Source organism: Polyodon spathula, chromosome 7, assembly GCF_017654505.1.
Source record: "Polyodon spathula isolate WHYD16114869_AA chromosome 7, ASM1765450v1, whole genome shotgun sequence".
Lineage (NCBI taxonomy): Eukaryota > Metazoa > Chordata > Actinopteri > Acipenseriformes > Polyodontidae > Polyodon > Polyodon spathula.
The window spans coordinates 55,709,959-55,722,419 of record NC_054540.1 but is presented as its reverse complement, the minus strand read 5'-3'; the positions used below and the strand labels follow the sequence as shown (position 1 = coordinate 55,722,419).

The following is a 12,461-nucleotide window of genomic DNA, read 5'->3' as shown; positions in this document are numbered from 1 at the left end:
ACTCCTGTCCCTATCATTGTGTAGTACTAGTGGAGGCTGTCACCTTCTGGTCAGCTTTGAATCACACGTGTGTACCGACGAACATTTTAAAATCCAATAACCTTCAGTCAAAATGTAGGAAAATTGTGTATAGATTTCAACTTTTCACATGTCTGAACCAATGCAGCTGTTTTTAAAAAGATGAATTCATTACAGGAATTGCTCTGAAAAGGCACAGCCGCAGTACCCAGTTACCCAATTTATGGATGGCTGACAGAAAAAAAAAGCTTTAAAACGAAGTGAATTTGAGTCTCTAACGATGCAGTATTAAAATGCAATCCGGTGTGCAATGCTTCCATGTAAGTAACTGGTCTCTTGAGAGCTCGAACCTTTCACATTCATTTATTAGACGCTGGGATTATTTACCGTTCATTTCAATGCTCTTGAATACTCTACCTCGCGTATTATAAGCAGCAGACCATTTTCTTCAATTACTGGTGCCCCTGCAATTTCTATAATGCACCTAAAATTGCTTGTCCTGCAATATAATTGGTTTTATTTGTCTGTAAGGAAGTTCTTCGCAAGTAAAATAACCCTTCACATTCTCCTATCTATCTATCTATCTATCTATCTATCTATCTGTCTATCTATCTACATCAATCTATCTTGTCTGTCTGTCTGTGTATCTCTATATATCTGTCTGTCTTTAAAATACACATATGAAATAAATTAAGCATGTTATGAAAACGTACGCCTATCATGCGCGTTTTAAACACACGGATATGTATGTAGGATATACTGTAATCCTATTTAGAAAATCGGGGTACAGGCATGTTATCGTTTTTTTAGTAGGGGGCACCTTTCTCAGTTTGAGCACATTTCTATATAAATATGAAAGTTATATAAAAACTAAATTGGCAAGAACGTCATTAAGATGAGATGCTTGTCTGGAGTAACCAAACAATGCACAAACCTTCAGGTGTAAGTGCAGATTAAAAAAATAAAATAAATAAGACTACGTTTTTTTTTATTTTTTATAACAGCTTTAGTAGTGAATTGTAAAAATGGTTAGCCTTACATTCTGACTGCTGAACCAAAAATAACAGCAGGATGTGTGTGTGGTCTGCTCGAAGCTTTATTCGTGTTATTAACAATGACCCCCCTGCAGCCAGACAGCCAGGCTAACCTGACGGGGCGCATTCTGTTCATACCTGACAGAAGCAACACCTGTATCTCCACGCGAACCTCAGCGGGGAAGCCTATTGGCTGCAAGAGCCAGGGGACGCAGCCTCGGTGCTCTTATCAAATTAGCAATCCTCCTTCTCTCTGATTTCACAGCACCTTGGAGAACTCGAAATTCTACAGGTGAGGAGGCGCGCACGAGAAGAAGGCGCTCACTTCTATAGCCTGTCTTTACACTGCTGAAGAAACAGGGATTTGAGGATTAGTATGACTTACAGTATCGCCGAAGATCACCCAGTTTAAGAATACTGTCACAGCGAAGAAGAAAACTCACACAGGCAAGTAAAAAAAAAGCATGTCGTTTTTTGAATTGACTACTATACGAGTGCACCTGTTTTCCATGGCTGGCTTATCTAGCAATGACCTTGCATTCAGGAATGTGTACTTGCTAGCTGTATTTTAGGGAGCCATTTACAAAAGAAGACTACAGAATTGCTAAAGATTTGTATAGGGTTAGCTTTACGATAGCATTCGCATGCAGCTACTCAATCCTATGTATATATTTAAAGATATTGCAGTACGTGTCTCTCAGTGGCGTTATATCTGCGGGTTTTTTCTTCTAAATGAATAGTTTCTAATGTTCAGTATTTTCATATTGATGGAAGATCGCTGCAATTTGGAATTAGCGTGTGTTTGTTTTTAAAGTGGTCCAGACCTGGTTTAAGTAGATTAGGTGTGAAACGGGTTGTGGAACTCGAAGCGAAGTAACCCGCGGGTCAATGCAGCGCGGGAGCAGCTAGGGTCTCTCTATCTGCATAGACAAAATGCGCAACGATAGGAATGAACGTGCTTTAACTGCTGGGAGAGAGTAACTGACTCATTGCGTACAAAATGCATGCAAAAATGATTCATATTTTTATACCTCTACCCAAACAAAACCCATCTAAATTGTAATTTGTAATCCATATTTTGAGAATCTCTGCTATCCATCAATGTATTTCCTCAATCTAGGAACTCTGGAAGTCTTCCACTGGAGTGTAGTCAGAGACAGCGCTATTAAGACTCAAAGTGTATAGCGTTTCTAGACTTTTCAAGCAGCTTTGTTATTCATAGCAGGCTTGCTTATGAAAACCATGGATAGGTGTTGATCAGATATAAGCTCACAGTAACCCCTGGAATGACTCTATACAATGTCTTGATTTACATCAGTAGCCCCACTCATATTTTTTACTAGTACTTAGTGATGTGACGTCACTTGTCACTATCAGTGTCTTACAGTTGCAGCCAACAGAAGATGTAGCATGGCTACAGGATTGCATTGTGTGCGTGTCTGTGCTTGCATGTGCTTGTGTGTGTGCATGTGTGTGTGTGTGCGTGTTGGTGTGCGTGAGCAAGCTCATATTGTGCTCCTGTAGATAACAACACTCGTTTGTGTACTTTTTAGACTGTTTCAAAACTAGGACCTTGTTCCAGCCTCCTCCTGGGTGAAATTACACAATCTAAGATGTGGCTAGAACAAGACTAGGCTGTTCAATTGAATAACAAGAACACAGCGGTGCCACCTGAGAGCAGGATCTGTAACCATTTAAACCTAGTGGTGGGAAAGGTTGCCCCTTATAGTCAAGTCTTTCCTAGTGCTCTAGGTTGTTGTGTTGAAGCGATGTAGGGAGTTTTTAAGTCTTCCTGTTAACCCTAGGGGAGTGACTCTTCACCTGGACCCTTGCTACACAGTGAAAGTGTTTTTCCTGCAGGGTTAATGATGGTTTGATTGGTTGGCAGGAGTGAAGGGGCCGCTGCGATGGATGGGAAGCATGGAAGCCCCCCGACGAGAATAGAGCAGTCTGCAGACAGCGAGGGCCAGTCCCACTGTGTCCTCTTCACCTACTTTCAGGGGGACATCAACAGCGTGGTGGACGAGCACTTCTCCAGAGCCCTCAACAAAACCAAAAAACCCAAGGACCTGAGCACCAGGAACAAGGGATGGAGAGCCATCTCCTCCACTGCCAGCGCTGCCACCACCACTGCCAACAAACATGGTAACTATGTGGTGCTTTGACATCCAAATAAAAGCAATTAGCAATGCAAATCTCATAATGAACAACAAGAGGCTGGAATGAGGGTCACCACTCAGCTGTTTTTGGATAGTGTAGATCCACAGGTGCAGATCTTCAAGCTCCACAGATATAAGTAAAGGGTAGTCCTTCACTAGCGTTTCAAGCAAATCCATTCAGCTATTCGTTTTGAAGCAGGAAACCCATGGCCTGACTGGGTGTCTGTTTCATCTGCATTCGCGCTCTCTCTCTCTCTCCTTCTCTATGTTGTTGCGTGTTTCATCCGCACTCACTCTCTCTCTCCTTCTCTGGGTTGTGTGTTTCAGGTGAACCCTCGCCACCAGTGCTGTGGGATTTGCCCGGTGCCTCCTGGACCGGCAGTCAGTACCCTGCACCCACCTCCTCCCGAATTCACTTCAGCACCTCCTCAGAGGGGTTACATAGCTCCCCCAGCCAGCCTCCCGGCCCCTGGCCTTTCCCTGTGCAGGACAGCAGCAGCTTCGGCCCTCCTCTGGGTGTGTACCCCCACCCCATGGGCCAGGAGCTCCCTGGAACGAGCTCCTTCCTCAACCTGCTGCACAGTGAGAGGGGAACCATCAGCGACAGCCTGGGCGTGGCCTCCGAACCAGAGCAGCCCCTCTCCTGTGCAGGGCACCCTCCAGCACGCTTCAGGGAGGCAGTGGGAACAGGACTGAGCCTCGACTCAGGTATTGGAAGCCTTTTAAATGGAATTTAGCATACTGGAAGTGTACGGAAATTCTGAACAGCATGCTGCAAAAACATGAACGGTACAGTATGTTGGGCCCAGGGAACATTACTAAACTACACAGGCGGTTTCTTTGTGGCGAGGTTCCAAATTCATTGCCATTGCTGGTATTTCTTTAGGGTAATAATAGTGATTGTCAATAAATTCAGCTCAGGCAGGTGGCATATTCATATTCATATGCATATTCATATTTCCTTTTCAGTGATCCAAGCTCCGGAAAAGAAGAAGGACCTCTACTGGTATTAGAACATGCATGAACCAGCCTGGCATCTGAGCTTTATACAGGCATGTGAAAATCACAAAGTATTTCAAAGCACAACTCTATGGAGCACAATCGAAGAACAACTGCTTTTCACAGGCTGGCACTTTGAGCCAGGATAGAACAGAGAGACGGCATCACAAAAGCTGGAATACTCAACGCTGCAGCCAGCTATTCTTGCCAAAATACTGATTGAAAAAACAAAGCAAAATAACAGCTCAAATGCTCCGGAGCGCTTATCCTGGTTTCAAAGATTTATCAGTGATGCTTGACCCAGAAGAACAGAAAATTGCAGTATTGCAAACCCATTTTGAAGTGCCATTCAAAAGAAAACCTTTGTTTTCAATGAAGAAATGAAGAAATCATACATACAAATAAAAATCAGGTGTTGAATAAATATCTACAGATATGTGGAAACGTTGCAGAAAGGAATGTTGCTTTAAACGAACAAATAGCTAATGCTGGTGTAACAATAGGAACGCCGTGACTATTGAATGATGGCTGTACTTTTTAAGCTGTATTTAATCCTTGTTTCTTAAGCTAATAACATCTCTGGTTAAATTTCCCTGCACAGCAGTGTAAATGCAGTAGTTTTAATTATCTTTGGTAAAGAGGGCTTCTCTGAATGGCATTGGTATTGTCAGGTATGCTCAATTTGTCTGTATATGGAAGCAGTTTTTTGCATTCACAAATGACCAGCTGGTTCTGGGTCAGTTTAATAATTGGGGCTAGTTCCAATTTATTTTGTCTATTGATTACCAAAAAAAAACAAAAAACGGTATAAATCACTAAATCTATAAATCTAACTATTTCTGAAACTTGTTTTTACCAGGCTACAGACATAGATCAGGCCAGTACTGTACTTTCAATTGCGCGCGAAGCAGTAAATTGACTGTATTATTGTCATATAAGGAGGTGTTGCTCAAATGTTTATAACAGTGTATGGCTTTGGGTTATAAAAGGGTGCTAGCACATTGTTCCTGAGGGTAGTGGGATATAAATATTCAGAGCATTATTTCCTCCCAGTAATTTTTGTTATCATTTTAATAAGCCGAGCACCGCTCAGGAGTATACTTGCAGCAGCAGGAAGTTATGAATGTACTATTCAAGGTCTCATATAGCCCAGTAAGCCGTTCCAGAATATATAAACATATATATGATATATATATCGATATATAGATATATATATAATATATATATATATATATATACACTTGCAGATCTACTATTGTTTGTCTGGGCTCATAAGATAACAACATTTTTAATAATGTACAGAAATAAAAAAAAAGATTGGCTGCTTCACATTTAACCCTTTGTGGTATGCTATGTCATTGCCAAGCAACTAGCAGCATTGTCCAATTGTGTCTTGCTTGCTGCAGCCCAAATGTACTGTATGTTTAAATATTCGGTATGCCACAGAGGCATGATGTACTGGTTCACCCTGTGGATAATACTGACTAGTACTGGCAGCTAGAAATGAAGAGCTGCTTACTGTCCTCATTATTGTGTGATTGACATGGCTGCTGATGTGAACGTGTGAAGGAAATGATGCGTTTGGTTGTGGCATTCTGAAGGAATATATTTGTTATTTGTGTTTTAAAATATGTGGCTTCTAATAATTAAAACATATCTCTTAAGCTGGATAGTGTTTACTGCTATTAACAATTCAGATATATATATATATATATATATATATATATATATATATATATATATATATATATATATATATATATCATGTGTGTCAATGAGGATCCTTCACTATATTGACATATGGAAGGATGTGGGCAATGGAACTTTTCCTTTGCCTAACAACCATTTTGCATTACAAATGACACGAGTGGCAATACACGTTATTGCAAAACAGGATTGGGAAATTTCTATAACATGAATGGCTTCGAACTTACATAATTGTAGACTGAAGCCACACTGCTGTATGGTCTCTGCCACTCAGAGATGTACAGACATGATTGCTCTACCTGATTTTCAGGTTCCCAGTGGCTTCAGGTGAACCTGAAGAAAGACTGATAAAAAACTCAGCTGAAGATCGGATGACAAGCTGCAGGTGAGTTTCAGTGAAATGTAAGCACACCTTATTTATTAGGTATGAGGTGTGATTTCAGAATCACATTCAAATCATTCACTGGAGATGTAGCAGCCTGTTTCACCCCCATTTGCACTAATCTTGAACCACAACAGGGATGGAAATAAGACTCCTATTGCATATCAGTTTCACCCATTCCAGGTTTCAATATGTACAGTGTGCAGGTAATGAGCACAGGTGTGTCTTATTAAACTCATAGTAAAACCAGAAATGGCTCAAACTGCTGTGCAATGGGAATCTTAATTTTTTCTTACCTAAAGTAACAGTGGATAGTCCATGATTAGTGCTAATTGGGGTCTGTGAACCCAGCTAATTGAATAATAAAACATTCACCTTTCTAAACATGATTCTAAACATGCTGTAGTTTTTCTATACCTTACACTAGGGGTCTCCAGTAGAAGGTGTAGAGTGTATGCAGAACCCGCTAATTGGAATATAAATAAAACATTCACCTTTCTAAACATACATGATTCTAAACACTTGCTGTATTTTTTTTCTTATACCCATTAACCTAGGGGGTCTCCAGTAGAAGACTTCTCCAGCAGACCCAACTTCTGCTTTGTGAGAGCTTGTCTATCTCTTTTTTAAATCTGATCTTTCCGATCAAACGTGGTAGTCAGGGCTACGCGAGAAGTATAACCTCTGCTGACACCTTGTGCTCTATCTTTGTAATTGCCATCAGAACATTGGTTTTAAGAAGCATCATTACTGTCCAATCCTAGTCCTGGGGGGGCTGGTGTCCCAGCTAGTTTTTGTTCCAACTGTACTCTAAATTACTTAATTGGACCAATTAAGTGCTTATTAGAAGCTTAATTGGTCCATTTAATTTAATTAGAGTACTGAACAGCCTTCCCTGTTCAATTCAAATCATGTGACAGGTTGACCTTTCAACTCTGCTTATGTACTGTAAATGTAACATAGGTGGGGCTGGCAGAGTTGAAAGGTTGCATTTTCACATGATTCATTGGAATGAGGAATGTTGTTCACTTACTGTAGGATCTCTAGCTAAGCTCAAAGTCAGGAAAAGATTGATTTAAGATTTAAGATTTAAGAATGCAAACTCCCCATTGGAGCATAGCGCACTGCATGATCACATGCCACTCTAGCGCACTGCATGATCACATGCCACTATAGTGCACTGCATGATCACATGCCACTATAGTACACTGCATGATCACATGCCACTCTATCGCACTGCATGATCACATGCCACTCTAGCGCACTGCATGATCACATGCCACTCTAGCGCACTGCATGATCACATGCCACTATAGCGCACTGCATGATCACATGCCACTCTAGCGCACTGCATGATCACATGCCACTCTAGCGCACTGCATGATCACATGCCACTCTAGCGCACTGCATGATCACATGCCACTATAGCGCACTGCATGATCACATGCCACTATAGCGCACTGCATGATCACATGCCACTCTAGCGCACTGCATGATCACATGCCACTCTAGCGCACTGCATGATCACATGCCACTATAGCGCACTGCATGATCACATGCCACTATAGCGCACTGCATGATCACATGCCACTGCCCCCCCTCCCCCACCTTGGAACTTCCAGAACACAAAGATGAGTTGGATCCTTTGACCTGTTGCATGCAATTGGCTCAGCCCAGCTCCAAATCCTGGGGACAACTATTTGATTCCTCTGTTTGTGGTTCATGATAATGAAACAGTAATGAATTGAATGACCCCTGGAAGGAAATCAGATCATGTGTAGACTGGACGCCAAATTTGATTGAATTGACAGGTTTTAAAAATGGAAACACATAGCGAATGGCAGTGCACCATAGTAAGAGTGATGGAATTAGTTTTAAAGCTGTTTATCTGGGTGGGGTGGGTTGACACACAAGCCCCATTGCTCTATTACACTGGTCAGACAGCACAAACAAATTGTTTTCCCACATAGAGGCGCATTATGTTTATATTCATGATAAATACTGGCTGAATGGTATGGGAGGATTTATTTAGATTTCTAGTGCTTTTTTTAATGCCTTGCAATTCTAGTACCTGGTACAGACCACAGGGGGCAGCATTGTGTTATTTAAGTCCTGCTGTTGCTGAACCAGATCTAACAGCACCCTGGAGTCATGTTCTCCTTGTTGGGAATTCCGGCACTGCGCTAGCTCCCGGTCCAAGAGACTGTAATGCTGTTTGAAAGCTGATTGTACTTTTTAAGAAATGATCAATACAATACATATTGACCCAGCTTGATGAGGGCAGACTGAACCAAAAAAGACTGCCTCATTCCGATGGCTTCTAAAGCCTAGTATCTGCCCTTCGATTAAAAAGTGTCACACTTTTACTGATGGTGTCTACCGCTGTCTCCTACAGAAAATGTGCAATCATAGCCAGATTGCATACCAGGGTCTATTCAATAGATCTAAATAGAGGAGAATTGTAATATTGCCAGTGTTTAGAGGACTACACCTCTAACAGCTAACAGTTCATTAAAACAAAGTGACCTCTACAAAAAAACTTGGTTGCATGAAAATTAGGGGAGTGCTGACTCTCTTACTGAGCAGGTATTGAATACATCCATTCATTAATGTGTTGATTTCAAAACAAGGAAAGCTGTCCTTCCCTCACCTTTACAATTGAGTACCACTCAGTGGCGATTCACATTGAGGTTTTAAAAGCCGATTGGAAGTGAATTTTCCTTCTCGTCTGAGGCGCTGACGTTTGACTGGTGTTCTGTAAATACTTAAAGGCAATTACCAGTATGAGTCCGAGTACCAGCACATCGATAGTGGAAATGTTCTTTCCACAGCTGAATCACAGGAACAGTTCAACAGAGCGCAGTGATGAGAAATGAGTTCCCGTGGAGGGAAGGTCCTCTTCTTTCTGTGTAAAGTGATTCAGCTGGAAGGCTACGCTAAAGTGTGAAACCAAGAAACGAGTGTGACCAGCAAACTGGACACCTGCAGCAGACACATCCGCTGAGCCAGCGTCTGAAAGCAGTGCCCTGGGGAAGCCCCCGAGCCTGGGAGAAACTGCTCAGAAAAATCACAGGAAATGAACGCTGTGAAGCACGGATGACACCTCTTCTTTCTCTCTCTCATGATTTATTTAGTAATGCCTACATTTTTAATGAATCTCCAGAAAGGCTCTACCTTGGCCCTGTTTTCTTTGAAAATGGAAAACAACTTAAAAAAACCTAAAAGTAAGCCATGCACAATGTTATCAAAGGCCCTGATATGAATCTGCAGGAAGATAGATTTTGTTATGAGAATAACAGTGTATAGATAAGTGTAGGCTGATTTTGCTGTCTGCAATGCAAAATACAAAAAAAGCTGCAAGGTTCAGCATGACTGTGTTACTGTATTAGCACTGTGTTACTGTAATAGCACTCTAACCACTAAGAATCAGAAGCCCTCCAACACCTTTAACTGTAGCCCACCCCCCTCTCAAAGCCACAAACCTCTGAGCAGCAATCCTCTTTATCTATAAGGGTGAAGAAGCAATGACTGTAACAGGTAACATGCGTTGGGCTGCTGCCTGTACAGATGTGGAGGTGTTTGAATATACAGAGCAGCTCAATCATTTGCTTCACACTTACTATGTTAGCAATCATTCTCGAAGATCTAATTTCTTCGTTGGCTGTCTTCTTGCCTGCAGGCTAAGCTGCCCTGATTACGATGTTCTACAGTAAAAGCATTACAATATGTGTATTAAAGCCCAGTCAAAGTGCAGTAAAGCTTAGGGAAGCGTTGCACAGCCTAGAGAGGTATGGTAAAGCATTTTTAAAAAAACATGATAACCTATTGAAATGCATAGTATAACCGTGGGAAAAGAATGAAAAAAAAAAAAGCAAAAACACTACAAAATTACTGTGGTGAACTTTTATAACTGGATTTGTGCATTGAAAACAAACACACACACACACACCATAGTTCAGCTAATGTCTGTTAAAACGCTATTATTGTTAACTAGCTTCAATTCTAATCACAGCACAATGGCTTTCACTGAACTATTGCCAGTGCTGCGTTTCATAGTCTGCAGCCCACAGCTTCACATGGCAGTCAATACTGTTGGTTCTGTTAGCAGTCAGATTACTCCAAATGCTTTTTTTTTGTGAATGGGATCCTGTATTTCTCCTAAGAGAAAACAAAACAGTTAGCCTAAATCTGTATTCACAGAAGAACAAAAAAAAGAAGCGATAGAGAGAAGAAAAGTATTCATGTTGAAGTGAATTAATAGTGAAACTACCTGGAAGGAAATGCTAAGTGAATCATGGCTTGCCTCTAGTCCTGTTGTGTCATGCTGTGGTACAGTTACACACTAGTCTTGCAGCATCTGACGTTTCAATCCCTTGCTATAAGAAACCCCTGGCTCTATATTTTCCACTAGTTGATGTCTAGCGTGGGTTCATTTTTCCCCCGTGCCCAGCTTGGTTTGGTGGCATTGATGGTTACAGACTGCCTGCTCAGTGCAATGAGATGATGACCTTGCAGTGAAGGAAGGATGTCAACTGCTTTCCTATCAGAAGTCAAGCAGTTTACACCCTAGAGAGGTTGCAAGATAAGATGGGGCGCAGTCAGCATGCAGAGTGCAAAAAGGGACAAGGAAAATACGCTAAATTAAAACATCAAGATTTTACAAAATACAAGCACATATCGGGTATAGATGTCTTATCATGCATAAAACACAAGATGCCTAAAGTTCAATGCAAATCTTTAAGTGTTCATGAATATGATCTCTGTCGCGTGAACTGCCCAAACTGCAAGAGGTGATGCCTCTTATGACAATAAGCGTAACCCTACACACAGTGTATGAACCTGTACATTATAAAATCATCTTGGATTCGGTACTTTATTGTAACAAAAGTTCACGCACAGACTGGTCAGCAGCAGCAGTATTTGAAAAACGGGTCTGTGTCTCGGTCTATACGTTGATTGTAGAGACTGGTATGACTTGTACACTCTGGGAACTGAGGGTTACAGAGCTTTCTGCTGTCTTGGCGGATATCAAACTGATGTAAGATCTGAGATAACCCCCCCCCTTCCAAATAAAAAGAAAACCACAGGTAGCAGGTGACCCTGAGAGAGACAGTCATTCAGAGCAGCACGCTGCTGCAGCAAGGTTTGTGGGTAATTGGAGTGTAATAACTTGAATTGATTTGTTTAATGAAAAAAACACAATCACTCACTGTGTGTAAAACGTTTCACGACCCCGTTAACTGGGCAGCACTAACAAGCCCGATATTCATCTGGTTTCCTTGTGTGTGTCCGAAAGTGTTTTGGAACTAAACTATATATTTTTTTTTTGTGGATGCAATGCAGCTGATTGAATTTTTGTAAGTTTTCTGTACAAACTAGGCACACGAGGAAAGGCATGCATGTTTCAAATGAACATTGAAAATTACAGCGAAACGATCAAAGGTCACCCAAGGGACTTAACGCTAAATAAAACCCAGATCATATAGAACCCTATTTCACGCCAGAAGAAACAAAATGAAACTGCTTCCGTACCCAGAAAGAATAAAAGTAAGTTTCGTTTAGGGGCTCCTATTTATGCCACATAAACAATTGAATTTGTCTTTCACAAGAATACAAATTGCAATTTAGTGTAATGGTGAATTTGGCATTGTTTGTGTTTCACATTATAATGCGAATGCATGAGCAGAATGAGAATGCTGCCATAGTGGCTTAATAATGAGCTGTTATCATACTGGCTTAACAGATAGCTTGTAATGAGGGAGCACTGTACTAGGACAACACAGTGATCATATTGATGAGACAAGCAGGGAATTCTACGGTTGGTAACTATACCAGCTAAATCTCGTTTTCCATCCAATGACTAGCACAGGAAAGGTGGAACAACCAACAGCCCAGCAAGAGAAGACCGCAAGCTGCAGCCATGTGTGTAACCCCGGAGCTCAAGATGGGTGCTTCGAAGTACCCGATGACGCTCAATCATTCAACAGAACAGGAAAATGTGTGGAACTGCGCACGGAAAGAAGTGTGAAGTGTGATAACATGCCGTGTGCATTCAGCAGGTTCAAAATGTCAGAAGAAAGCAGAGACACTACAAGGCAAAGCATCCAGGAAGTGGCATTTAACAGTGAGGCTCAGCAAGGAGTGTCTCAGTACAGCACGGAG

The 12,461-nt window shown here is 41.5% G+C and overlaps 1 protein-coding gene across 1 annotated transcript; it reads left to right on the top strand.

Moving 5' to 3' along the window:
* The first annotated feature begins 1,294 nt into the window (after window positions 1-1,294).
* On the top strand, window positions 1,295-5,235 carry LOC121318867 (transcription cofactor vestigial-like protein 3). Its single transcript, XM_041256006.1, has 4 exons — window positions 1,295-1,499; window positions 2,941-3,197; window positions 3,539-3,919; window positions 4,181-5,235. The coding sequence occupies exons 2-4, from the start codon at window positions 2,960-2,962 to the stop codon at window positions 4,222-4,224; spliced, it is 663 nt and encodes a 220-aa protein (XP_041111940.1). The 5' UTR covers window positions 1,295-1,499; window positions 2,941-2,959; the 3' UTR covers window positions 4,225-5,235.
* The last annotated feature ends 7,226 nt before the right edge of the window (window positions 5,236-12,461 follow it).